Here is a 26,742-nt window from a genome sequence, read left to right as displayed (position 1 = left end):
ACGAGTTTCGGACTTGGAATTCGGAGTAGGTTGACTGTTCAAAACAATTTGTCTCAGTCGGGGCTCGTTTTTCATGAGTTCCCAGTCTTGAACACGGTTGGAGATTTTTGATAATAACATAGGATACTGAAGACATTCGCGCCGACGCACTTGCGTCTCTATAGTGGTGGTACATTCAATTCCAAGTGTGGTTCACTTTTCCCATGCAAGTTACAAGGTAAAAACATTCACAGCTAAACATCGGTTGCTGCCATGAAAAACTATACAATTTGCGCGCATGTAGGAGAGTCATATGTAACATATCGAACACACATATTCATCCATTTCACAGATGAGTCAGTGCAATGAATGCAACATTATTTGCTTCTCGTAAAGTAAAAAATAAATACAAAATAATATGTGTGTGTGTATATATATATATATATATATCAGTGGCTAAGTGTATGTTGTGGAGTAAGCTGTTAGTAGCCCATGTGCCTCACCCTAATCATTTGGTCTATTTTCAACAACGCGGTATTGTAAACACATAACGTTAGTAGTTGTGGTGCTTGGCTTGCATATGCAAATTCAGCACACACAACATTCTATAATAGAATTGTGTTATTTGACGTGACAAATTAAAAGCTTATTTAATGCGTCAAATAGTGTTATATGACATGTATCTTTTTTGACACGCAAAGACCCAAACGGCGTTCAATGTGCCTTACCCTAATCATTTGGTCTATTTTCACCTCTTAATTTCACCTACTGTTCTCACTTGGTGGTGCACAAATAGCATAGAACCTGTTTCAGAGAAAAGTAATCATCGAATATTGTAAGATGTTTCATTTTCTGTTTATATGCCCCATTTATTTATCCTACGGTTCTGACTGGTACAGGGAGTTCACCGAGAACGGCCCATGTTCTGAATTCTGTCGCTGTACATTTCAAAAGTGCTGAACAACTAGTTATATTGACTACTCTAGTTGCTTGCTCATTAATGTTTTAATCAAAAATACGGATTGCCTCTTATCCGCTTGTCGTTCCCTTATGCCATAATTTGTAGATCAAAATTGTCAGTAGAAACCACATATGTTTAAGCAAGTCTGTCATATCAGATATGTTTTTTAAAAAGGCAGTAAATGAGGCTGAATAAACTGTTTCGCTGCCACACAAGGTTCCGCTGAATGCCAGTTGTAGCAGTGGTAAGGTGTTGGGACTCTGCTGTTGGGACAGCTTTATGTATGCCCTAACAGTTTGTGTGCACCGTTTGCCACCGTTGTAGTGCAATTCATGTATTGTTTAGTGTTGTGTAGTGTAGGGGCTTTGCTGGCATGCATCCAATTTTTTTATTGCCCCACCAAGATTTACATGCTAAAATCGCCACTGTATATATTGTAATGAAACAGCAAAGAGCATGTCTCGAACCCTCAACCTTCTAGTCCAAAATCCAGCGCGCTATCGACTGTGCCGCAAAAGCATACTGGAGCGGCAGAGTCGAAAGCCGCGTATATAAACCCAGGGTCGTTACAATATAATTTTTTTTTCTCTCACTGCCTGCACCACTTTAGCCTATTTTCAGTCAGTCGTCAATGTCATGCCATTTTCCCCCGTACAGGAAGAGGGAGACGTTGCAATAAGGGTCTACTCATTTCAGCATTTTACGTCAGGGTTGAAAGGTGAGCAAATTGAAATCGCAGCTGCAGCAGCGTTTGTAAATATTATTGAAGCTACGCAAAGGTAGGTTATTTATGTGTCACATCATGTAGCTTTTATTGATGATACAATTATAAATATTCTATTGAATAACATGACTTGTCTCTCCACGCACAGCTAGTTAACGTTACCTTACCATATCGGCTAGCTTGCTAGTACAGATGCTAACCAATACGCCTTGTCGGCATCTGTGCTTACTGTTAGGTAGGTAGCTAAAGGGTGTGATGCGGAACTTGAGGTTGCTGAAGAGCCTTCGTTGCTCGGAGCTGCAGGGCCCGGGCACGCCGCAATGTTTCTCTGTTCGGACAGACACAGGTACGGTGCTCATCGCTTCAGAATACTCCGTCACCGAGTTGGACCCACGAGCTGGCCAGGTACTTTACACATAGCAGTGTTCTTCAATCATGGTCCTGGAGACCCACCGGGTAAAGGTTTTTGTACCAGCCCATCACTAACACACTGTATTCAACTATTCATCTCCCCATCATGTTCAGGTGTTGAATGAGGTGTCGTTGACAGCTGAGCGCTACCTTCCAGAGGATGGCAGTGGGACAGTTGTTGGTATCCAGGACTTACCAGACCAGGAGTCTGTGTGTGTTGCTACAGCCACTGGTGATGTCATCCTCTACAACCTCAGCACTAACCAGGTATCAACACTGTAGGAGTAACCCTGTTTATTGAAATGACAAAAGATGAACACTGTTACTCATAACAGGTTTGAACTGCCTTTGTTTTCTGGTGTATGTGTGTGTGTGTGTGTCCATTTTAGTTGGAGTGTGTGGGCAGTGTGAACAGTGGTCTAACAGCCATGAGCTGGAGCCCGGACCAGGAGCTGGTCACTCTCACCACTGGTCAGTATATCAACCACATTCACTTATGGTCTATTGTTCATGGGGTCTATCATGAGCCATCAGAGGTAATGTTCTTTCCTGCCTTTCCTTTTCTTGATACTTTTCAGGTCAGGACACCATTATCATGATGACCAAAAACTTTGAACCCATCATAGAGGTTGGGATCCATCAGGATGACTTTGGAGAGGGTAGGACAGATTTTTTTATTTTTTTTCAAGACACCCAAAGTTTCTTTACATACACAAGATAATCAGCAGGATAAAAACCTATAAAAGTACACCAAACATGATGACAGACTAACCAGGGAGAACACTAAACATGATGGCAGACTAAACAGGGGAGAGCACTAGACATGATGACAGACTAAACAGGGGAGAGCACTAGACATGATGACAGATTAACCAGGGAGAACACTAGACATGATGACAGACTAACCAGGGAGAGCACTAGACATGATGACAGACTAACCAGGGAGAGCACTAGACATGATGACAGACTAAACAGGGGAGAGCACTAGACATGATGACAGACTAACCAGGGAGAACACTAAACATGATGACAGACTAAACAGGGGAGAGCACTAGACATGATGACAGACTAAACAGGGAAGTGAACTAGACGGAGGATAAAAGCCGGGTAAGCCTGTGTGAAGAGGTGTGTCTTTAGTGTGGGCTTGAATATGTGCATGTGTAACAGTATAGCTTCCGTTCCTCTCCTCACCCCTACCTGGGCTCGAACCAGGGACCCTCTGCACACATCAACAACTGACACCCACGAAGCATCGTTACCCATCGCTCCACAAAAGCCGCGGTCCTTGCAGGGCAAGGGGAACAACTACTTCAAGGTCTCAGAGCGAGTGACGTCACCGATTGAAACGCTATTAGTGCGCACCCCGCTAACTAGCTAGCCATTTCACATCGGTTACATATGGATTGTGAGGTTCTGACATGGAGAGAGAGGGAGTTCCAGAGTTGGGGGGGTGCTGAAAGCACCTACAATTGAAAGATGGGATCATAATGTAAATATTCCTGTGTATGTACACTCTGCCTTTGGTTGACTGACATACTTTTTCTGTGTTTTAGGGAAGTTTATTACAGTGGGCTGGGGGAAGAAAGAGACCCAGTTCCATGGCTCAGAGGGCAAGCACGCTGCCCAGAAGAAGACCATAGTAAGGAATATGATTCATCTTTCACCCTAAGAGCAGTTGAACACTATTTAATGAAGGTCTCACTGTCTCTCCCCTCTCTGTGACAGGAGGTGCAGCCAGCCATGTCGTGGGACGACCGCAGGCCGAGGGTGACGTGGAGAGGAGATGGCCAGCTCTTCGCTGTGAGCTCTGTTTGCCCCCAGACTGGTGAGAATCAGTGTTTTTCACAAACTGTGTGAAGTGAAACAATTACTGTACAAAGATATATACTGTAGATTGTGGTATCACATGCATTGCATATGTGTGATGTTTCAGGTGCCAGAATGGTCAGAGTTTGGAACAGAGAATGTGTCTTGCAGTCAACAAGTGAAACCGTCAACGGTCTGGAGCAGTCACTGTGTTGGAAGTAAGATCTCTGTGGAGAATCATTCAACATCTTTGACCACCTTGTTGTATTATGCTTTAGGGTTTAGGGAACTTAAATACAATGCATACCACAACATGGTTTGCATGTGAACCTTATGGAACCAATGCCTTGTTTCAGACCGTCAGGTAGTTTGATAGCAGCCACACAGCGTCATCCTAACAAGCACAGTGTGGTGTTTATGGAGAAGAATGGCCTCCTACACGGGGACTTCACCCTGCCTTTTGGAAAAGAACAGGTCAAGGTAGGTCACTCATACTCTACACTAAAACTGGGCGATATGGACAAAAATCCATATTGCGATACATTTCCTGAATTGATGCAATAACGATAAATAGAACGATAGGTTTATAACATGAATGGTCACCACTTTTTAAATTTTTTATATTACCCTTAAAACTACTGCTACTGCTTTGAATGTTGTAGCTTTCAATTGTCCCATTTAACAACTAACCATATTAGCAAACTTATTTCATTTCAAACTTCACATTTCGCTAGTAAAGACCCCCACAGTGGTGGTGTCATAATACGCATAAAACCTAGCGGTCAAATAGTTTTTCCACCATTCATTTTTCCCATAGGGGACTTTAGAAACGCTTAAAATAAGGGCTAAGGGGAAACATTTATGGGGGTGAAATTATTGGAACCATTTCCCTGTTTGACCGCTAGGTTTTATGGGTATTATGACTCATACTATGATACTCAATACCTGTGGTAATGAACGATATCAGCAGTGCCTGCAATAAGTGGTCGGTGTCGATGAATTTTGGTTTATCGTCCCAGCTCTACTCAACACACTGATCTAGGATCAGTCTAGCATTTTGCTCCCAATGGTTCAGGTTAGGATTTGGGGAGGGAAGCTGATCCTAGATCTGTGTGACTGTTTCAGGTGAAGGCATTGCTGTGGAACAGCGACTCTACTGTGTTGGCTGTGTGGCTAGAGGACATGACACGAGAAGAGGGGGGCCAAGTCAACACATACAGTAAGATCTCTACCCATTACTCCCAGCATTATTTCATACATTTATAATATGGGTTAATCAGCATCTTTCAGTCAATGTGTTGCCTTTTTACCAAGCAGATTTCTTTTAAATGTAAAAGAATACTTTGGGATTTTGGCGATGAGGCCATGTATCTACTTACCCAGAGTCAGATGAACTCGTAGATACTATTTTCATGTCATTGTGTTTTGTGTGGACCCCAGGAAGATTAGCTGCTGCTTTTGCAACATAGCTAATGGGTATCCTAATTAAATACCAAATGTCTCTGTGTCCAATATGAAGGAAGTTTGAGGTAGTTTTGAGAGCCAATGCTAACTAGTGTTAGCGCAATGGCTGAAAGTCTATGCGTACCTACTAGCATGCTAACAGATACCCATAGACTTCCAGTCATTGCGCTAATGCTAGTTAACGATTGCGCTAGTTAGCAACTTACTTCATACCGGACACAGAGATATACAAATGGTATCCACAAGTTCATCTGACTCTGGGGAAGTAGATAAGGGGCCTCATTGCCAAAATCCTGAAGTATCCCTTTAACTGATCTGGAGTGATATCCAGCATATTTTTATTTATTTTTACCTCTGCCTCACTCCCTATCCTTCTCTCTCCCCCAGTTCAGCTGTGGACAGTAGGTAACTACCACTGGTACCTGAAGCAGAGCCTATACTTTGGCAGCGACCCCCAGAGGGCGCCAGCTGACGTGAGCTGGGATCCTGAGAGGCCCCTGGGGCTGCACCTGGTGACCCGAGGCTGGGCTAGCCTGACCTACGACTGGGGCTGGAGCACTGACCGCAGCCACGGGGAGGACGGGCAGGACAACGCTAACGTGGCTGTGATCGATGGAGGTGAGTCAGATAGAGGCCTTCTTCCAATATCTTTGAAATGCATCCTATCCGTCTGCATTCATGGAGGTGATCACTAATTTATAAGTGAGCGGATAGGTTAAAATAAGGTTGCCCCTCCCACTGCTTTCACTAACCTTAATCAAGTATTTCAAAGTATAGTGTTTGTGTGACTGTTTCTCTTTGTAGACAAGGTCCTAGTGTCGACATTTCGTCAGTGTGTGGTGCCCCCACCCATGTGTGCCTACGAGCTCCAGCTGCCCGCCCCTGTCAACCTGGTGACCTTCCACCGCCAGCCCCAGAGAACCAATGAGCTGGCAGCACTCACCGCCGACGGACACATCCTAGTCTACGGTCAAGGTGGGCCACCAGAAGCTTTGAGCATCTGCCCTCTCCTTTCTAATTGATCAGCCATCACTCTTCTCTCTCTTCACCCCTACTTTCTTGATGCATACACTGAGTATACCAAACATTAGGAACACCTTACTAATATTGAGTTTCCCCCCCCCCTCCCCCCTTTTCCCTCAGAACAGCCTCAGTTCATCGGGGCATGGACTCTACAAGGTGTCAAAAGCGTAGGGATGCTGGCCAATGTTGACTCCAATTCTTCCCACAGTTGTGTCAAGTTGGCTGGATGTCCTTTGAGTGGTGGACAGTTCTTGATACACACGGGAAACTGTTGAGCATGAAAAACCCAGCAGCATTGCAGTTCTTGACACAAAGCGGTGCGCATGGAACCTACTACCATACCCCGTTCAAAGGCACTTAAATCTTTTGTCTTGCCCATTCACCCTCTGAATGGCACACATACACAATTCTTGTCTCAAGGCATAGAAATCCTTATTTAACTTGTCTCCTCCCCTTCATCTACACTGATTTGAAGTGGATTTAACAGGTGACATCAATAAGGGATCATAGCTTTCACCTGGTCAGTCTATGTCATGGAAAGAGCAGGTGTTCTTAATGTATTGTACACTCAGTGTATATCTCTATGACCTCTTTCCTCTTCCTTTCCATCTCTTTTCCCACTCACACTATGCTGTTAATTAATTGTTAAGACAGGTACTTGGTACATAAATCCCGGCTACTTTTGTGTTTAATTCTGTTGTCCGTTCAGGTACTGGGGACCAGAGTGACCCTACTGCCAGAGTGGGAGGATTCCGATCTATCACACACGCTCCTCAGTTAAAGACTACCTACAGGTACAATCTGGACAGTCATCCCAAAGCTTTTTCCTTTATGACCCTCACGCTAAAGTTGTATTGCGCCCTAACATTGTGGCTGTGTTGCGTGCAGGGTTTTGTTGGATCAGGAGGAGCCCCTGGCTCTGCGTCTCCTGCTGTGGCTGAGGGGGGATGTGTTCCTGGGGGTGGGGGGCTGTGCAGGTGGGCCGTCCCAGTCCACGCTGCTTATCCTGGGACCCTCGGAGGCCCAGAGCCCCCAGTCAACCCTGGAGATCAAGTAAGAAAGAACAATAAATCACGACAACGCTACTTTTTACGTACTATTATTAACTATATATTCTGCATTTGTCCATCACTAAGAAGATTTCTTCTCACTGTTGTATTTGATAAGTCGTGAACCTTGAATGAGCTGGGCGGTCTCATTGGTTAGATGGCAACCAAAGAGGAGCCAATTCCTTGGCTGAACTTTGTATGCAAACCTCATAAACAGGAGGGAGTAGCAGGTCAAAGCAAAGGTCATTCTGCCACTGATAATCTCGGGGCTTTTCTTCATGTCACTGATGGCTGCAATGGGCAGACCCCAGTTGGCCACAGGTCCCCAGAAGTGTGTGCTCATCAAATAGTCTCTGAACTCCATGCTGTTAAGGTGGTCAACAGCTTTACGTGCCAAAGTACCTGCCATGACTTCGGATTGTGGTGGTTCGCAGAAGAAATTATAACTATGGGAATGTATAAACTGGGTAAATGTATAAACTGGGTCAGAAGGTCCCCCTAACTGTTTGTATCCCCAGGTCGCGTGTGGAGGTTGAAGGTCACGTTATCAGCATGTGTCACAGCTCCAATACGGGCACAGTGGCCCTGCAGCTGGAGGACGGCCAGATCAGGAAGTTCCTCTGGGGTAAGTGACAACTACTTCCTGGGTTATGAGAATATTGCTTGTAGACTTGCTTGTGGAATTGAGCCAGCTATCATGAGATGTCTTCTATGCCTCCAGCATGAGCAGCCTTGTGTATGTCCCCAGACTCCCTGAAGCCTAGTGTGGTGGGCTGGCAGGACGTGACAGGCTACAGCATCAACTTCCCAGATCCCTGTGTGCAGACGGCCCTCTGTACTATAGAAAAGGTAAGGGTATAGTCCAACTGAATACTGCTGTCACCGAAAATCACTTACTATTATTTGGTGATTTGATAATATTGATTGTGCCAAAAGTACCTACCTCCTGGTCTCAAATCTAGGGGATTTCTTGTAATGTCAACAGGAGCATCTGCTGGGGCTTACAGACCGATCTCACCTGTTTGTTGACGACACAGAGGTATGTCTGTTGTTTTACCTTGGTGATTCAGCACAAAGGCAGAGTTACCATTATGATTGATGTAAACACACTTCTTACTTAAATGTAGCTGCTTAGCAGCCACATGTAATGCAAAGCCAGGTCATATTAAATAGAAACAGTCAGCTTTATTGACCAACCTGATTGTGTCACTGCCTCCCTCTGTTCTTCCTCCACAGGTGGCCTCCAACGTCTCCTCCTTCGTGGTCTACGATGACTTCCTGCTACTCACCACACACTCGCACACATGCCGCTGCCTCCGACTCAGCACACTCACTGTCAAAGGGCTGCAGGTGGCCTTGGCTGCAGACCGAGGTCAGAATGACCAGAATGACGAGACTCTCCGCAGGGTGGAAAGGGGCTCCAGAATCGTCACTGTGGTCCCCCAGGACACCAGGCTCATCCTACAGGTCTGAACTGTTCCGTCTGTCATAAAACAGATTGCAATCCCAGATTATTTTACCTCATTGCGATTACCCATATTGTTTGGCACTGCATCCCTGGTCGTGTTGATGGTGAGCATGTCATGTGTGTGTCTGCAGATGCCTCGCGGTAACCTGGAGACCATCCACCATCGAGCGCTGGTATTGGCTCAGCTCAGAAAGTGTCTGGACAGTCAGAAGTTCCGAGAGGCCTTTGAGTGCATGAGGAAGCTGCGGATCAACCTCAACCTGATTTACGACCACAACCCCAAGGTTAGAAAGCCACCCAGTCCACTTCTCCTTCACCTAACCTGTCTGACCTTCTGGTGTGGAATGGCACATACAACTAGATGTCACAAAAACGGTTGTGTTAAATATCAAATGTGTCTACTCTAGCCAACAGTTCGCAGATACAGTGCGGGTAGGCTAGTCTACATGAGGTTATTATTGATAAGAGCGAGAATATTTTTATTTGGCAAATGGCAGTCAAGCATCGATCATCATGCCACCAAATTAAGACCCTCAGTATTTAATGGTAAGGAGCATCAAGCTCATCACCGTGCACTTTCACCACCCTGTGGAAGTTCATTATCATTTCTTTAATCTGTAGCCTAATAAATTGCATGCTTTCCGGAGTCGTAGTTGGAGGACCACACACCATATCATCGCGTGACTACAAGTTTACTTCTCTATGATGTTCTTCTCTGGCAGGTGTTTTTAGAGAGCGTGGAGACCTTCCTGAGACAGCTAGACTCTATCAACCACATCAACCTTTTCCTCACAGAGCTCAAGTAATAACCATTTTTATTTTACAACAATGACAAACAACGGCCATTTTGTAATGTATAGGACATTTTAATGTGGAAGTTGATTTTTGGGGGGGGATTTTACAGAGAGGAAGATACCACTACGACAATGTACCCATACCCATCGAACGCTACAGGCCAGTCAGCGCCTGGGGCTTGTGGGAAGAAGGTTGACATTGTTTGTGATGCGCTACGCTGCACCATGGAATCTATGGACCAACACAAGTGAGTGCGCTTTTGATACAGGTTATTATTTTTGTCAATGAAAACCAATACAATTTGATTTGTATAGTCTCTATTTACAGAACATTTTAATTAGCATTGTACTCATCGTGTTTCCTTTACGCTTCATTGTGAGTGTAATATTGTCATTATCACCCACAGGTACTGCCTGTCTATCTTGACGTCACATGTGAAGAAGACTGTTCCTGAGCTGGAGGTTGCCCTGCAGAAAGTCCACGAGCTTCGAGGTAAAACGGTCACAAGCAGATCAGAAAGAGCAATACGAAATTGTTAACAAGATATCTGAAAATCCATGTATTTGTGTTTGTGTGTGTTTGTAGTGAACCCACCCGGTGCAGCCAACGCGGTGAGTGCGGAGGAGGCTCTGAAGTACCTGTTGTTCCTAGTCAATGTCAACGAGCTGTATGAACACTCTCTGGGCACCTACGACTTTGACTTGGTCCTCATGGTAGCTGAGAAGTCCCAAAAGGTCAGTGACAGAAGAATGGTACTGCAGGTAAACCGTACTTAACAGTTACCCTGATGAAGCCATTTGCTGCAGAAACTTTGATGGACGTTCACTGCAAATGGAGAAAAGGCCGCTACTTTAATTTATTTTCATGGGTATTAAATACTAATTATCTGTTGCCCTCCCAAACATTCAAGGACCCCAAAGAGTACCTTCCCTTCCTGAATATGCTGAAGACTCTAGAGCCCAACTACCAGCGCTACACCATCGACAAACACCTGAAGAGATACAGGAAGGCCCTGCACCACCTCAGCAAGTGTGGTGAGTGTGTCATGCAATAGCCCTCAGCATTTCATTAAGGGGACAATTACGTAATTGAAATTTTTTTTTGTACCAGGTGAGGAGCACTTCACCGAGGCCCTAAATCTGGTGAAGGACCAGAGGCTGTATAGTGAAGCCCTAGGGCTCTATCCAACAGACAGCCCTCAGTACAAGGTAATGCATTCTCACACATTACTAAATAAGTAGCCACACTGTGTGCTACTGTTATGTCTCTGACCTCCCAACCCTGACCTATAACCCCTGACCTCTGTCCAGGCCTTGAGCTGTGCCTACGCTGAGTACCTGGTGGAGCAGCAGCAGGCAGAGCAGGCAGGGTTGTTGCTGTGGCGCTGCGGCGAGGCGGTCCGCGCCCTCCAGGCCTTCGTGGGCAGTGCCAGCTGGAGGAACGCCCTCTGTGTGGCAGAGCAGATACCCCTTCCACCTGACCAGCTGGCACTGCTGGCTAGGGACCTGGCAGGTACTGTCCTACCCACGTCCTGGCACTCAGCGCCACCACATGAAGTCTTAAAGTTGTGTTGTCGATTCAAAACGTATTGCTCATTTGGTTTCATATTTCCCCCTATTGTTTCAGAGAAACTGATAGAGCTCAGAAGATATACGGAGGCAGCCATATTGTTGGAGCAGTATGCTAAGGACTGTGAGGAGGCCATCTCGGCTCTGATCACAGGTGCAGTCTGGGAAGAAGCACTTCGACTGGTGAGTTAACAAGATGGCCTCCATCGTACAACATGCTCTACAAACTCCTCCCAAGACAAAATGACATGGTCTTTTGTCTGTCCTAGGTGTATTTGTACAACAGACAAGACATCATTGAAACAAACCTCAAACCAGCTCTCTTGGAAGGTAAAATCCCAATTTAACATTGGTGAATTAAAAATGCTCTTCATGATAGTGCTAATGATGTTTCAGTGTGCAATATATTCGTTATTTGTGATCTTTATGGCATCAAATTTATATACATTGGTTTTATGAACACTGTTTTCTTAAGCATGTAGTTCTCAGACCTCCTACCTAGAAGCTCAGAGGGCGATGTTCATTCGTCACAAAACCCGTCTGGCCGTGGTACGGGAGCTTAAGGAAAAGGCCAGGCTGGAGTTACTGGGTAAACCAGCATTACTTACACAAATACCGTTTTTGTAATAGCTTAAGGGGCTTTGAGAATGGGCTTGTCCATGTTGTACTGACGTGCCTCCCTCTCTCTGTGGTTCCCTTTCTCTCCCTTGTTGTCTCCCTCTCTCATTCAAGATGAGGATGTCCCAGACTGTCCAGAGGCAGAGCTCTACTCAGAGGCCAGTAGTGTGATGTCCGGCAGCCGTGCCGGCTCCAAGTACTCACATAGTAACTCCCGCATCTCCTCGTGAGTCAGCCCTTTACACATCTGTATGAATTACATGAAATACTTAGTGGGGTTGGGACTTGGTAGTAAGATGTCGGTAGTCTCAGTATGAGATAGGAACTAACCTCTGTCTCTTAGGAGGTCGTCTAAGAATCGCCGGAAGGCTGAGCGCAAGAAGCTGAGTCTGAAGGAAGGGACCCCCCTAGAGGACATGGCCCTGATGCATGCCCTGGCAGAGATCATCCACTCTGTGGACAAGATGAGAGGTGGGAGACGCACGTTCTTGTCGATCTCTTATCCCTTTTGCCTGTAATAGTTTTTTTTAATCGTCACATTCAGGTTTTGTATAGTGGTTCTTCTAAGGTAGAGTCATGTGGGCAGGTCCTGTGTGATTGACAGTGTTATGCTCTGCCCCTGCAGAGGAGGTGCACAGCCTGCTGAAGGGCCTGATGCTGTTCCAGTTTGACGGACAGGCGGGGAGGCTGCAACAGGCCTATGGGGAGGCTCTCCAGATGATTGAGGTGGCCCTTCCTGAGGTGTGGCAGGAGGGTCTTCAGCAGAGTCAGGCTCCGGTGAGACACACACACACACACACACACACACTCACAGGCTTGTTCTTAGGAGTTAATTTAACCTGTTTTCATTTTGTTCTCCAGATTACCGGTCCTAACTCCACAGCCAATAGCATCATGGCTTCATTTCAACAGCCAAGACCCTCATCAACCCAAGGTCAGTTTTAGTAGTATTATCCTATTTATTACTATTGAACATACACAATTTACTCATTTGTTTAGTAATATTAGGTGCTAAAATCAAATGTTTGTATTCCCTTTTTAGTTTATTAATATAGTATACACGTTTCCTCTTTGTAGATTCAGAGACTCCCCCACCCCCAAAGATGAGAAATGGTGTCAAGTGGAAACTGAGTATTTTGAAGTAGCTTTTTTGTCCTCACTGTTTTCTTGTTTCTTCTTTTAACTGTAAAGCTATCTTATCACGTAACCTATTAATAAAGATGTATACTGGATTTTCTTGTAACTCTTGTATGACTAAAGCATGATCAACAGAGCTGTCAAATGTTCTCACAATATAATGGATATGGAATTATTAATACTGTCAGAGATTTGGAAACGGCAGGCAGTCAGTCCATAGTTCAATTTAGTTAATTTACTGTTTTATTTGCCAACCTTAAAGGCACATTGATAAGTAGCTTTCAGAAACATTTTCGATAAATGACAAAGGGCCCTTTCTCCTCATAGTCTTTCCTCCGAATCCAAAGTGACTGGAAAGAGGACAGGGAGGCAAGGATTGAACCTCCCAGCCACACTGTGTTTTGACGCTCCTGGGATGCCACAATGGTAGTCCCACCACATGGTGCTATCTGGTTGAGCTCGCTCTGCAGCCGTTCAGGAAGACCACTGAACATTGTGGAGCCGCCACAGATCAGGATATTCTGTAGCATGTCACTCTTCAATCTGATGTCACATTTATTGATACAGTTCATGACCATAATAGGAAGTCCTGGCTCACGGGATCCAATCAGATTTGGCTGGAATAGCACCTCTGGACAAAGAAAACGCTCATTTCCCAATGAGATATAATTCCCATCTGGAAGCTTGTATTGCACCATGTCACAAACTCTTAATTCAATGTCTATATCAGGGGCTACATAGCAACATTTTGCCTTGATGTCATCCATTAGGCCTAATTTGTCAAAAGAAAACCCTTTTCCAGACTCCTGCAGTAACTTCTGCAAGTAAAGGTCAAGGCTTCGTCCTGCATATTCTGCACGACAGGTGTAACTTGGCATGTAGTGGCCGTCGTCAATGGGAACTGCGTAAGAGCATCCATGCCCGCATTCCAAAACCAGTCCGCTAGTTCTGCCATAGGAATACATGGATAAAACGGACTGGTTTTCAATAAACATTGCTGGAGTGCTGAAGCTCTCGAACATGATTTCGGCGAGTTTTTCTCTGTTGGTGGTCGGACTAAGAGGAGGGTCACACAAAAGCACGGCGTGCTCCTCGCTTGGGATACCCAGCGTTTTGAACGCGTATTCCCACAGTCTCTCCATTGCATCCCATTCTGTTACTATGCCATTATGCACAGGGCTGACGTGGGATATGTCTAGTGTTTCTAGAATTTCCCTCCCCACATAGCCGTGCTTGTAATCCAATGGGCCTTTGCGCGCCAAACCCACAACACTGGGAATTACGCAGGAGGGCGCATCCGCCCCAGCAAACCCGGTTTTCATGTATCCTGTACCGACATCGATGACTACCGCCTTGGTGCACTTCACGATACCCTTTGCCTTTGGACTCGACTCCTCTTCATCAAGCTCTGTTTTCGGATTAGATGATTTGGATGACTTCTTCAGTTTAGGGTTATCCGGAGAGGTGTTTTTTGACTTCGAAGACTTTTTCTTTTCCTGACTTTTCCCTTCATTCACTCTGATCAACTTTGCGACTTTTGCAGGACCCTCACTTGGCAGAATGGGATCCACAAAAGTGTCGTTATCCATATTTTTATTTCATGGTGTAGGCCATAACTGTAACATGCAAAAACCAAAAGCGCTATGTCCCGAACTGTGTCCCGACAATTTTGAAGCGCCAGGGTGATGCGCATTCAATCAGTGTGTTACCTTTGTGACGTTATTGATCGCAGTAATAATCGACGTAATACGGAACAGTTAGAAACGAGAAGAGTAGCTGCAGATCGCTAGTCTGGGTACCAGTCTTTTTAGCTAATATTCCACCCCTTGCCAGAGACTGGCCTTTTGGCAATCTAAACGTTCAATATGCAAACGGATTTACGGCGCAGTTGCTGTTTGGTAGTTGGAAACAACATTCATATTTTCCATGACAATGTTATGGAACAACAAAGCCCTAGTCAAAAAATCCTATAGGATTAGCGATATTTTCCAATCGAATCCTATAGGATTCTCACAATCCTATAGGGTTTTGTGTCCCCTGTATCAGAATCCCATTTGACTACTTTTTTTCCTATTGGGAATCAAAAGTAATCAGATTGGTTCCTATAGGTTTGGTAGAATTTTGTCACCCCATTCAGATTCCTATTATAACTTTTTATTCTTCTTAATTAAACCAATTCAATTATAATTTGTCATTATTTACAGTACAATGCAACAACATTAATTACATGTTCGTTGATCGGAAACAGCAGTTCTATATTAATTTGATACAATAAATATGTGGAAATGACAATATCACTGGAGTCATTGCAAATCAATACCGCCACTTGTGTAGCTACTTGGAGCCGGTAAACGGATTTAATAAATAGCATGTAACTTCAGTTTATTGTTGTTACAGTTTTGTGTTATTATGGTATTATTGAGGGTAATGTTTAGTTAATTAAATTGGAAGTTATCAATTGTGATCATAGTCACAGCTCTATCGCAATTGACGATCAGCTAAAATGCATTAGATTGACGGTAACAGTCAGTCAGAGTAGGCTACAGGTTAAAAAAAACACACTGGCTGTTGTTGACAAGCATATTCAGTTCATATCCATATTATGTGATTCGGTGATTGAAATGACGACTCCATCAGTAGCCTATTCCAGTAGGCTATTGGGTAACACAAGCACTTACTATTTATGTTGAATAAATTAGTCTGTCAATTTGAACTAAACAAGCTGCTAAATCCTTCATTTTGCATAGGCTACTGAAATTAGAGGTAGGCTAGGTCTAGCTGGTGCTATAGGCTACCTGCATCTAGCTAAGCAAACCATGGCAGTTGAATTACAATCATAAACCCAGATTTTACAGAGATTTTAGTGAATAGTCAAACGAGTTCACTCCCAGACAGTCCTAGCAAAATTCTTGCTTGAGAAATTGCTCTTTGCTAAGAATCTATTTTTGTTTCTCTTTGACCATTTTTAATTGAAAATAATCACGGTAATACCCTTTACTGACTTTACAGTATGTTGCCTAGAGCCCCGAATGTTTTTTTTTAGAGCCCAGTCCCATTTTAACCACGTTCTTGCCAGGATAAGCCTTTTATATCTCCCGTGCACACGCTGGCAAGTGTAGGAGTGGGCAAATGTGGGTGGATGTCTATTTTAATAAATCGATTGACTATACACCATCACAAAGAAAGCCATTATACATTTGTTTTAGGCAGGTCCTAGGAAACATTTTAGGCTATAAAACTAGTAAAATGTATTTTCAAAATAATAGAATGGCATATTTTGAGTTTGTTACTGGTCTGTCAACACACATTTTACCCTATGTTATAGTGCGCTAAGAATATAATGAAATATAAAATACTAATATTTTCCCAACAGGACATGCGAAATATAAAACGTGATATTTTGAAACAGAGCCCAAAGCAAGCCCGTGCTTTTTTGATCCACTTTCTACCCTTGGCCTTGTTAGGGAGCTGGCGTAGGGTCTTACATTGAGAGTATCTTCGTCATGATACCCATAGAAAATAATATCAATCTATATTGTCAACAGCATTAGTCTCGTGTTCATACTTCACAACCTCCGCAGGATTTTGGAGTTGCCGGCGATCGAGCAAAAATAATAGGTCTACACTTAATTTAGGCTACATTATTGCGTGCTAAATGTTTCTGATCAGTAATAGATGAGCAAACAAATAGATGAACTATACCACCTCCACGTATTTGCCCAACCAGAGATCTAAACAAATATGGAGATTCAAACAATATGACGTTAAGACGAGTCACAGGCTTTTGGTTGGGAGTGGGCCTAGGCTACTAAACGACTGCAAGTGAAGAGCAAAATAACCCACTTGTTAAACTACGTAACATGCTGGCAAAATGTTCTGTTCGGTGTTGATTAATGAGCCATCTAGACAATATTACATTTCTACAGCCTGATTGTAGCCTAACCAATAGCAAACAGAGATTCAGTGAAAATAAAAATTGGACATTGATTTATAAAGACCCCACGCTTGTTTCAAAGCAGCATGAAACGGTTGATCACACGTTGGTAGACTATTGCTTCAATCATATAACAATTGGATGCCTTTGGGAGTTTCAGTAAGCAACAATTTGCCTTCAATTGCTTTAGCCTACTTTATTCCAGTGCATGTGGTGGGCTATGTGAAGATATGGGAGTAGTGACATGCCTTGCAAAGTTTAACATTTCCAGGATGATTGTAGTAACAGGCGGTGTCTAGCAACCATCAAGAGTTTAAGAGTAGTGCGCGCCAAATGCCGCCTCAGCGTTACGGTTAAGTTTCATACCCAACCTATGCTTTTAAACACATAATATGCAATTCTACTCACTTTGCCATAGGGCAGAGAGAAATGCAGTTTTACAAAAAAATTCTAAATATACCCATTTTGCCATGTGGTGGAGAGAACTTTTTGCAGTTTTGTACAAATTTCCTGCATTTCTACACATTTTGATATGGGGGAGAATGAATAACAAAACCAATGGGGCCCCTGGGGAGTACCCTGCATGCCCGGTTGGTATTTGGCCATGATTACTAAGACTAACTACCAATCTAATCATCGTTAGCAGACATGGCTAATTGAGTGACATAAGAGAACTGCTGATGCACAACCAAATTTCACCTGGCGAATTCTATTCTTACTCTCAATAGTAAGTTGAGACTCCGACTGAGGCCCCCTAGCGAACACGGGCCTTAAGCGACCGCTTACATCTAGAACCGGCCCTGCAGATTGCAATCATGCAGTAAACATCCCATCTGAGGACATGAATCATGTTATGTTCTATTGATAATCATTAAAAATGGTTGTTTGCATGTAAATTAAGAGTTGTGAGACTGATACAGTTGCAAAACTGCCACGTGGATTACTGACCCCAAAGTACCGATTTGGTAATTTTGTATTGGGTTTAATAACTGTTCAAAACAAGTACCAAAAGTAAGTTCACAAATGCCTCTGCTTGTCAGGAAATATAAAGAAAACACTAATACCTGATCAAATATCTTTAATGGGACAGACAAGAAATAGTACATGTAAATTCAGTCAACCACTGACAATCCATACGTAATAGCAATAACCCATGCATTTCACATCTAGGAACACACAGCAACACATGAAAAGGTATATCATCAGATCGGGGATACAAAAATCAACATGAGTCATTCACCAGAGACAAATGAAAGCCCTTTCCATTTCTTGCTGTGCAGTAACACAAAGCAATTGTTGACCTGACTGACAAATGAGGCAAAATACCCAACCAGATGTTATTGGAAAAAAAATCCTATAAAAAAATATTTACATAAAGAAAAGTTTGTATTAAAAAAGGTATGTCTAAAGCCCATGCCTGCACTCCCATTACCCCAGTGCTTCCCCTAGCTACACTTTCTCTGAGGTGTGGCACAGGGGCCCCGAAACAGCAACACATACTGCCAATTTGAATCAATTGGGGCCCAAAACATTTTAGTCTGAACAAAAAGAGCTAGATGGGAGTCACTATCTGGCCCGCCTAAAGTGATGGTAGAGGAAACACTGCAGCATCCCATGGGAAAATCAGCTGGCATGCTGATGAAGGGGGCAGGTCTACGCTCAGGGTTTCCAGAGCTTGAGTAGGCCGTCCTCACTGTACGTGGAGATTAGGTTCTGATGGGGGTGGTGGGCGATGCCAATCACATCCTTCTCATGGACCTGGGATGGGGGAGACAAGAGCTTATGATGAGACAAAAGTCTAATACAAACTTTAGGCTAGGGGGTAGGCAACTAGATGATCGGAGGCCGGAACATAAATATTATTTGTACACTGCAAATTGACCCCGTCCCCCCAAAATCTCTGGGCTGCCTGTTGCCGACTCCTGCTTTAGGCTATAGTTCAATGTAAATGTGCCAGGATTGGCTAACAGAAATGCTGATTTACGTGCATTTGATTTACTGACTAAATTGACAACTCCTATTTTTATCATTGAGAAATGAGTTTTAACCAGGCTTGGGGTTGATTGTTTTTAATTCACATGATTTGGAATAAACATACTGTTAGGGTTCTCTCCAGCTTGCCGGTGACTGTGCTGAAGCAGTAGAGCACAAAGTCCTCTCCTACACAGTAGATCCACTCTCCACGTGGAGACAGTGTACAGCAGACAAAGTCTCCTCCCTCCCTCTTACCAGAGCTGAAACTCCTCACAATCTGGAGGACAAAAGGGGAATAAGGTCATACCAATATCATTTTTTTAATATTCAAAATGAATACTTCATATTATTATTTTATTAATGAAAAGTGACCGTAAGTGGTCAAGTTAAGTCCTGACCTGGCCCTGCATGTTCATGATGACAACAGTGTTGGAGCGGTTGCACACCACAAAGTGCTCTGGGTTCTTGGGCAGAAGGATGACGTTGTTGACTGTGATGTCGGTGCCGGCCGAGGTGCCCAGGGACTTGAAGGTGTTAGTGCATTCTGTGGTCTTCATGTTCCACACCTGACAGGACATTCACACAAGTGTTAATCAAAATCCATTAACATATATTCTGCTGGAAATGCAGGTACACAGGACATACCATGCATTGGACAATCTGGTAAGGGGTGGAGACAAGTCAAAATACAGTATCTGATGCAAATACCTTTTTTACTTATTATGGGACTGTTGGCTTCTAGCAGCCTTTTTCAGAGTGGGGGTTCATACCTTCACAGTGCCGTCAGAGGAAGCGCTGATGATATGGTGGCCGTCAGGTGTGAATGTTGCTTCATTAACAAATGAGGAGTGTCCTCGGAACTCTTTCAGCGACTTGCCCGACTTCAATCCGTGAACCCTGTGGAACGCAAAAACATAAGTTACGGTTCCTTGGTGACCACTGTTCTATAGGCAGGAAAAACAAAGACAGAGAAACCATGAGAGAAAGAGGGCTTCATGTGTGCAGGTCACCTGATGGTCTGGTCGAAGGAAGCACTCAGCAGCTGGCTGCTGTCCTTGCAGAAACTGAGGCAGGTGACACCTTTACTGTGGGCGCGCTCAAAGCGCCGCAAGCACTGACCACTCTGGATCTTCCACACCTGTCAGAGGAGAGACGAGGTATGGAAGGTAGTGTGAGTATCCACTCAACCCAATGCAAGAGTTTGAACATTTGAGGGGAAAGTGACATTCCTATAGTGCCACTAGAGACCTTTATTTTGCCGTCCTGGGCCCCTGTGGCCAGCATCTCTGTGTCCCTGCTGAAGCACATACACAGCACTGCATCGTCCATCATCATGAAGTTATCCTGCGCCTGGTACTTGAGATCCTATCACACACACATTTGATTAGGTCATCTTACTAAAACGCTACCAAGGCAGTAAAAGGGTATTTTGAAAACTCCATGAATTGAAATCAAGTGTATTTCCAAAATCAGAGTATCAACTGGTGTTAGATCGCACACGCACCTTTCTGATTTTGCCAGTGGTGAAGTTCCAGACCTCGATAAAACCATCCACTGATCCTGTGACCAAGTACTGACCATCAGGGGAGAAGCGGGAACACTCCACGTGGGACTTCTGCCCAAACTAGTAAGAATAACACTGCATTATGACGACACCCAAGCAGAACTCCGTGTTCTTGTTTTCATGCAGTGTGTTTTTATGCATCATTTAATTCAAATGTTACATAACCAAGCCAGTACCATTGAGCTACAATAATCTCTGTTGAAAAAAAGACAAGGCCATGGGGAAGCATCAAAACCATCCTTACTAATAAACACTGGCAATACCATAGCTGGACATACAGTACCTTGATGTGTCTAGTGAGCTGTGTGGGGAAGCGCTCCTCCTCCACGTCCTTCACGGCTGCCTTGCCCCTGAACAGATCAATGGTCATACCTGGGGGCAGGAGACCCTGGTGCTGTTGCCATTTTAGGGACTGAGAGACAGAGATGGTGGTTAAAATACATATAATATTATCCTGGTCGTAGATCAGACTGTGCTGAATTAACATGAAAAGACCATATATTCCAGGTGTATAGGAACATGTCACCCACCTGTCCCAGCAAGGCCATGAGACGGGAGGGGGGCACCACGCTGACCTCCCCGGCCAGGGCCTGGGCGATGGCCACCCGTCGTTTCTCCTTACTGCTGCCATCTGGGTAGGCCTGGAGGACACAGAGGGAGGAGAGCATACAGACACTGAGCAATGACCCAAACACAAGACCGCAGGAGCTCTGAAGAACCCATAACAAAACAAAACAGTAATTTCTGAGTGGCAACGGAACAAATAGGCAACTGACAAAGTCAAAACACTATAGGACATTTATTAATGCTATATTTCAGGAGAACACGGGTGAAGGTTATTTTTGGTGTTCAATTAAAGATGTTCAGGCATACAATAGATGCACAGACATAACCAGACAACCTGGAAATAGTTCATACTGAGTTATATCTCCCCTATACACGGAGTGATCTCACCTCTCTGGGGTCAAAGTAGGAGCGAGCCAGCAGGTTCTCCAGGTGAATGTACCTCTCTGGTTGCGTCTGCTTCAGCATGATCATGGGGTCTGTTTGCCTTAGCAAAGACCTGGCTGCTCCCAACTCTCTCAACTCAATGAGCTCCAACACCACCTAGGGGGGCACACACACGCATTTTACAAAAAAACATAATGACATAGCAGCAGAGCTAGCTAGAAAAGAACGTTCTGGTGTATACGAATTCCAAATACAACACGACAACTTTTTACCTGTTCATACAAGTCTATCAAAGTCTTGTCAGGGAGCTTGAGGGACTGAATAGCTTGCAGCACAGTATCCCAATGGCCACTGTTGATGTCTGCCACGAAACTCTCGATACTGTCCACAGTGTTCAAAGACACCGTGGTCTCTTCCTGCAGGGTGGTCAATGTCCGGTGCAGATTGTTCTCTTTCAGGTACTGCATTATCAGACGAATCACGCTGCAAAATCATGGTACACTCCATCAAGGCATGTCATATTTTGACGCAAGACAAGTTCTATCTAATCGTGTTCGCTTGCAAGCCAGTTAGCTAATTTAGGCGTTCTGACAGGCTAACGTTAGTATTAGTTAGCTAAGACTACATAGCTACATTAAAAATATCACTGGTGGGTACAAAAACAATTAAACATAGCTAGCTAGCAGGCAAGTTATGTTAGCTTAGGTAGCTAACGTTTACTGGATACAAGCTGCTTGCAGGTTGAGGTAGGCCTCAACTGAGTTTAGAGCTGCCACGTGAACCACAATAAATAAACAAAACATTCAGCCATTTACAGTTGTGCAAATATGAATAGCTATAATACTTACTCGGCTGATTCCACCTCCAAAGACATGACTAAATCACCAAAAAGTAGATCGTTGTGAGTAGAGAAGTCAGCGAAAAGACAAACAGGAACGAACAGTCGTTGAAGTGGGCGGAGTTTCTAGCAGTAGTAGACTAGAAATATATTTTCAAAATAAAAGTAGATTAACGTCAATAACGTCTGTAGTCGACTGCATCCATCAACCAATGCTTGTGTGTGACGCCATCGTCTATCGACTGATAGATTGCTATGTCATATGATGTGGTTAGCTGATACGTAAAATACCTATCCAGGTGTTGTAAGATCTGGTGGGCGGCAGCAACGCCTGAGCAGCAGGGGAACATGACCTGTATGTAGGCCCAGGCGGGGCCCTTATGGCGGGTCATTCAGGGCTGTGTTCAGTACGAAAAAAACGTAGTGGAACGTTCAATTAAACGGGGGAGGGGGGCTTGGGTGGTTGGTTGCCATGCTGCCCTTTGATGCTGCATTCAAATACAAGTGGGAAGGTGGTAATTACCAGTTGTGAAGTCGTAATTACCAGTTGGATGCATTCAAGTGCTTTGAACTCGTTGAGAAACGCCGATTGGCTAATGGCCAACAAGCTGCGTCAACCATGAACTAAAAGTACGGCTATCATGCTTGTAAACAAAAAAACATGAATAGATTACTTTTTGTAAATACTGTTTTGTAGTTGCATTTAACTTCCAAAAATCCTGTTATAGAGGTAATTTCCTTAGTAGGTGACATCAGAGATCACCCCGCCACACAGGTCAAATGTACCTCAAAGTCTGTTCAAGAACATTGAAGAATGCTTTGAGGAAACATGTCGTTCAGTACAAACCATTATGCAACATAGCAAACATTCAATCAAATTGGACGCACCCCAGGTAGGCTACTGCATCTACACAGGCAGCCCAATTCTAATATTTTTTTCCATTAATTGGTCTTTTTACCAATCACATCAGCTCTTTTCACATCAGATCTTTTTCAGAGCTGATCTTATTGGTCAAAAGACCAATTAGTGAAAAAAATATCAGGAGTGGGCTGCCTGTATAAACACAGGTGGCTTACCTGCACTGGCCATGGTCAGAATGAATTCTGTTTGTTGGAGTTTGGATGTAGACAGTTAAATGACTGAATAGTCAGGGCTTACTACGCACGGTATTATGAATTTATTTGAGAGTTTGGCTCGACTGAAGTGTCTTCTTTGGTAAATTAACTCACTCTGGTCAGTCAGGTTATTTGCGCTTGTTTTGTGCGCCCACTGATTGGCTAATTGATGTGTGCTGTGGTGTGTTAGTTTTGTTCCCTGGTTCATTAACCGGTGCATGGGTTAGCAGTGATTGCAGAGAGGTTGCACAGGGAGAAATGTTTGGAGAGCAGGAGTGATTGGAAAATATGGCAGAAAAGGAAAAAAAGTGGAGCATGGAGTGAGGGATTACACAGGCCTTCTGAATGATTTGGTGAAGGAGAAGATGATGGACAAGAAAAAAAGGACAGTTCATGTTTGAGGGATTTCCCAGAACTTTTAGAATAACTTGAGGAAATTGAGAGCGACGAGAGTGAGGATGAATTCGATGTGCTGGCAGATGCAGTGATGACTGTTGAGAAAAAGTTGAGTGTAAAGGAAAGCGTTGTGGTGAGGAAAGTTTGCGTCAGCTGCAAAAAGATGGATACATGTTCCAGTAGCTCAGAGATGGAACCTGACTAGTGTGGATGAAGTTCCTGCAGTGAGGACCGCTGAGTTCAGGTCTCGGTCTGAGGATGTAAAGGATCATTCTGGCCCAGTGAGAGTAAGATTTGTGGAGATAATGGATCCTTGCATTTTGGCTTGCATTTTTGGCCTTGCTCTCCGGAGCAGGGCACTGTTGAAAGGAGTTATTATGTGGGTGGCATTAAATGTTGATGAAGATCAATTGAAGATTCCCAGTGTCTGTGACGCTCGCCATTTGGTGCAATGCAGATCTGGTGGGAGTGTGGGGAGACCGAATATGTTGTCTTGCCAGATAAGGTTAAGTTAGGAAGTGTAAGTTATCCTGTGAGTGTTTGTTCCTAAAATACTTCTGTGTTTTAGGTGTCAAGTTTATGGGTATGTTGCAGCAGTATGTAGGAGGGAGAGTCCTACATGTGAGAAGTTTGCAGGAGGGCAGGAGATGAGGAACGTGTAGTTTCGCTGGAGAAAGTTGTTTGTTAGTTGTGGGGGTGCCCATGGGGCTGGAGATCAGAGGTGTCCGGTGAGAGAAAGGCAGGTTGAGGTTGCTAGGGTCAGAGAAGTACAGAATGTGTCGTATGCTGAAGCAGTAAAGAGTGTGGTAGAGGAAGATGGGTACAGGGGGAGGGATCCTGAGAGGATTCTTCTGCGTAGGCAGACTAATTTAACCTTTATTTAACTAGGCAAGTCAGTTAAGAACAAATTCTTATTTACAATGATGGCCTAACGGGGAACATTGGGTTAACTGCCTTGTTCAGTGGCAGAACGACAGATTTTTACCTTGTCACCTCAGGTATTTGATCCAGTAACCTTTCGGTTACTGGTCCAATGCTATAGAGAGAGATGGAAAGAATATGTGCTTTAGAAAGGTAGGTTTCTTGCCATTCATAGCTATGGTTGTCATTTGTACTGCAGAAATGGATTGAAAGTCACAGAAAATAGAGGTTGTGGAGAAATACTTGGGCGTGTGAGGTTTTACTGCAGAACAGTTGCAGGAGCTGTTGAGGTACTGTTCTGTCCTCCCAGACAGTTTGTCTGAAATAGAATTAGATAGGGTAAATAGTGTAATGGGGTGGTGTATTTAAAAAATAATAAACATGTTTTGTTGTTGAGAGAGATAATAGATGGCAGGGTAACTTTTTTGTTTTCCTTTTCCCCAATTTTATAGTATCATATCACAAAGAATTGAATGTAGGTAGACTGAATGGCCTCACACTCCAGTACAGTAGGTGGCGGTGTATGCACCTTAAATTGGATGCGATCTGCCAACCAAATCTCAAAAAAGCAGTGCTTGCATTTTTTGTGTGGGTCGACTATTTCAGATTGTCAGTGGTGCAGACGAACTTTAAGCTTTTCACCTTCTCCACTGCGGCCCCGTTGATGGGGACGTGATCTTTCTGTTGTCTCCTGATGTTCACGATCAGCTCCTTCATTTTGTATTCCTGGCACCACTCCGCCAGGGCCCGTCGTCATTGGGAGTCATGTTTCATTTGAGAAGACCTGTTTCATTTGAGAAGACCTGTTTCATTTGAGAAGACCTGTTTCATTTGAGAAGACCTGTTTCACTTGAGTAGGCTAGCAGTCTTATCAACATAGCCCACTTCCTCTTCGAATCAAACCACCATAGACTGTAGGCCTATTCTGCAGTCTTGTCTCTGAATACTTCTTCATACAGTGTCAAAGCTCACCATAGGCCTACTTGTGTCCCTGTCAATCAGGAAACAAAATCATTTTTGTTGCTGATGTCTTGCGAGGTTTCGTACATAAAATAGTTTCGGTCACACTTTATTTGGATTGTTCAGATAGTCCATCTGTAGGTGCTCTACAGATAGTTTGTTGATAGTCTGACCATCTGTTCATAAGCAACTGCTTGTTAGGGTTAGATTAGGGGTTAGGGTTAGTAGATAGTCTAGTGTCTGCTGGTTTTTGTTTTTTCCTTTCAATTAAGACCTAGACAACCGGGTGAAGAGTTCCTCACTTCCTCATCAGTGACCTTAGTTCATCAAACAAGTACAAGGGAGGAGCGAAGGCCTGCAGACACTCTGCCCTCCTTGGAATGAGTTTGACACCTATCCAAAGAGTGTTTTCATATTTCCCTAACTTCAAATTCCCTGGTAAAGTAAACATTGAATAAATAAATAACTTTGTTCTAAACTTCCCAATAGACCTCCCTCTACACCACCCTGGCAACATCCCTTGAATGGCCAATGGCACTTTCACGCCATTTGCTGCTTTTCCCAAATTTGTTCAACAGGGGGCGCTCCACGTTTATAGAGAGGATAGTCTCATCAGTCCTCTCTGCCAGTGAAGGTCTTTCAAGGTTATGATGTTCAGTGCTGTGCACCAGTCCAGCTTGTCGTTCATTTCTTGTATGTTTGTGGGGACATTGGCTCAACGCTGCTCAGGCTTGGTATTAAATCACTTTTGTCAGAGGAAAAAAAAGCTATATGTTTGCATTGTTTGCAACGGTATTGCATTGCACGCGTGAGCATATTCTGGTTAAAGCTGAGTAAATGCGTCCTCCCTGATTTTTAATAAGACTTGGTCTTAAATGTTAGTATTTGGGATGATTGCTCAGCAAATAAATCTAATGTCACTGTGTATGATCCCATTGGAACACTGAGCTGTTTGACCCCACACATGATGAGCCTTTCTCCTAATAACATCAAATACATGACCTTGTAAGACACAAACAAAATACCACCTGTTTTATCTTGTTGATACGGGTCTGATTAATTTGTCCCAAGAAGCTATTCACCTC

The 26,742-nt window shown here is 43.9% G+C and overlaps 4 protein-coding genes across 5 annotated transcripts; 1 reads left to right on the top strand and 3 right to left on the bottom strand.

Moving 5' to 3' along the window:
* Positions 1 to 6: 6 nt before the first annotated feature.
* Positions 7 to 13,098, top strand: LOC120048067 (elongator complex protein 1-like). 2 transcript variants are annotated; one of them, XM_038993758.1, is made up of 35 exons: positions 7 to 217; positions 1,598 to 1,658; positions 1,900 to 2,069; positions 2,190 to 2,342; positions 2,465 to 2,546; positions 2,654 to 2,734; positions 3,629 to 3,714; positions 3,801 to 3,900; positions 4,009 to 4,099; positions 4,238 to 4,361; positions 5,007 to 5,100; positions 5,733 to 5,963; positions 6,150 to 6,320; positions 7,078 to 7,162; positions 7,257 to 7,421; positions 7,936 to 8,042; positions 8,166 to 8,266; positions 8,403 to 8,456; positions 8,654 to 8,884; positions 9,017 to 9,169; positions 9,608 to 9,687; positions 9,790 to 9,927; positions 10,087 to 10,172; positions 10,266 to 10,414; positions 10,591 to 10,714; positions 10,791 to 10,888; positions 10,991 to 11,192; positions 11,307 to 11,431; positions 11,518 to 11,578; positions 11,724 to 11,837; positions 11,981 to 12,092; positions 12,210 to 12,337; positions 12,492 to 12,643; positions 12,728 to 12,800; positions 12,944 to 13,098. In XM_038993758.1, the coding sequence occupies exons 3-35, from the start codon at positions 1,920 to 1,922 to the stop codon at positions 13,009 to 13,011; spliced, it is 3,969 nt and encodes a 1,322-aa protein (XP_038849686.1). In that variant the 5' UTR covers positions 7 to 217; positions 1,598 to 1,658; positions 1,900 to 1,919; the 3' UTR covers positions 13,012 to 13,098. The 2 variants fall into 2 exon arrangements, with proteins under 2 accessions (XP_038849686.1, XP_038849685.1); XM_038993757.1 differs by having other exon boundaries at positions 1,598 to 1,719.
* LOC120048068 (mitochondrial pyruvate carrier 1-like) lies at positions 7,500 to 7,885 on the bottom strand. Its single transcript, XM_038993759.1, has one exon. The coding sequence runs from the start codon at positions 7,824 to 7,826 to the stop codon at positions 7,500 to 7,502; it is 327 nt and encodes a 108-aa protein (XP_038849687.1). The 5' UTR covers positions 7,827 to 7,885.
* Positions 13,099 to 13,284: 186 nt separating the features above from the next.
* Positions 13,285 to 14,592, bottom strand: LOC120046974 (actin-3-like). Its single transcript, XM_038992526.1, has one exon. It carries the CDS (start codon positions 14,590 to 14,592, stop codon positions 13,285 to 13,287), a length of 1,308 nt encoding a protein of 435 aa, XP_038848454.1.
* Positions 14,593 to 18,000: 3,408 nt separating this feature from the next.
* On the bottom strand, positions 18,001 to 22,401 carry LOC120047431 (WD40 repeat-containing protein SMU1). Its single transcript, XM_038992950.1, has 12 exons — positions 22,275 to 22,401; positions 21,699 to 21,909; positions 21,430 to 21,582; positions 21,006 to 21,116; positions 20,759 to 20,887; positions 20,416 to 20,535; positions 20,160 to 20,276; positions 19,922 to 20,049; positions 19,682 to 19,808; positions 19,310 to 19,477; positions 19,036 to 19,188; positions 18,001 to 18,695 (listed from the first exon to the last, which is right to left on the bottom strand). The coding sequence occupies exons 1-12, from the start codon at positions 22,298 to 22,300 to the stop codon at positions 18,597 to 18,599; spliced, it is 1,542 nt and encodes a 513-aa protein (XP_038848878.1). The 5' UTR covers positions 22,301 to 22,401; the 3' UTR covers positions 18,001 to 18,596.
* Positions 22,402 to 26,742: the final 4,341 nt, after the last annotated feature.

The sequence above is a fragment of the Salvelinus namaycush genome, chromosome 5 (assembly GCF_016432855.1).
Source record: "Salvelinus namaycush isolate Seneca chromosome 5, SaNama_1.0, whole genome shotgun sequence".
Taxonomy (NCBI): domain Eukaryota; kingdom Metazoa; phylum Chordata; class Actinopteri; order Salmoniformes; family Salmonidae; genus Salvelinus; species Salvelinus namaycush.
This window is presented reverse-complemented; position numbering and strand designations above follow the sequence as displayed.

What these genes read in the sequence shown, in the direction of transcription:
- LOC120047431 (XM_038992950.1), bottom strand. Translation starts at nt 22,300, where the DNA reads ATGTCTTTGGAGGTGGAATCAGCCGA. An exon ending in TGATAGACTTGTATGAACAG is followed by an intron (nt 21,583 to 21,698) that starts GTAAAAAGTTGT and finishes GTGCCCCCCTAG; the next exon opens with GTGGTGTTGGAGCTCATTGA. An exon ending in CCTACTTTGACCCCAGAGAG is followed by an intron (nt 21,117 to 21,429) that starts GTGAGATCACTC and finishes TGTGTCCTCCAG; the next exon opens with GCCTACCCAGATGGCAGCAG.
- LOC120048067 (XM_038993758.1), top strand. Translation starts at nt 1,920, where the DNA reads ATGCGGAACTTGAGGTTGCTGAAGAGCCTTCGTTGCTCGGAGCTGCAG. An exon ending in CAGTTAAAGACTACCTACAG is followed by an intron (nt 7,163 to 7,256) that starts GTACAATCTGGA and finishes TGTTGCGTGCAG; the next exon opens with GGTTTTGTTGGATCAGGAGG. An exon ending in CAGACAGCCCTCAGTACAAG is followed by an intron (nt 10,889 to 10,990) that starts GTAATGCATTCT and finishes ACCTCTGTCCAG; the next exon opens with GCCTTGAGCTGTGCCTACGC.
- LOC120046974 (XM_038992526.1), bottom strand. Translation starts at nt 14,592, where the DNA reads ATGGATAACGACACTTTTGTGGATCCCATTCTGCCAAGTGAGGGTCCT.
- LOC120048068 (XM_038993759.1), bottom strand. Translation starts at nt 7,826, where the DNA reads ATGGCAGGTACTTTGGCACGTAAAGCTGTTGACCACCTTAACAGCATG.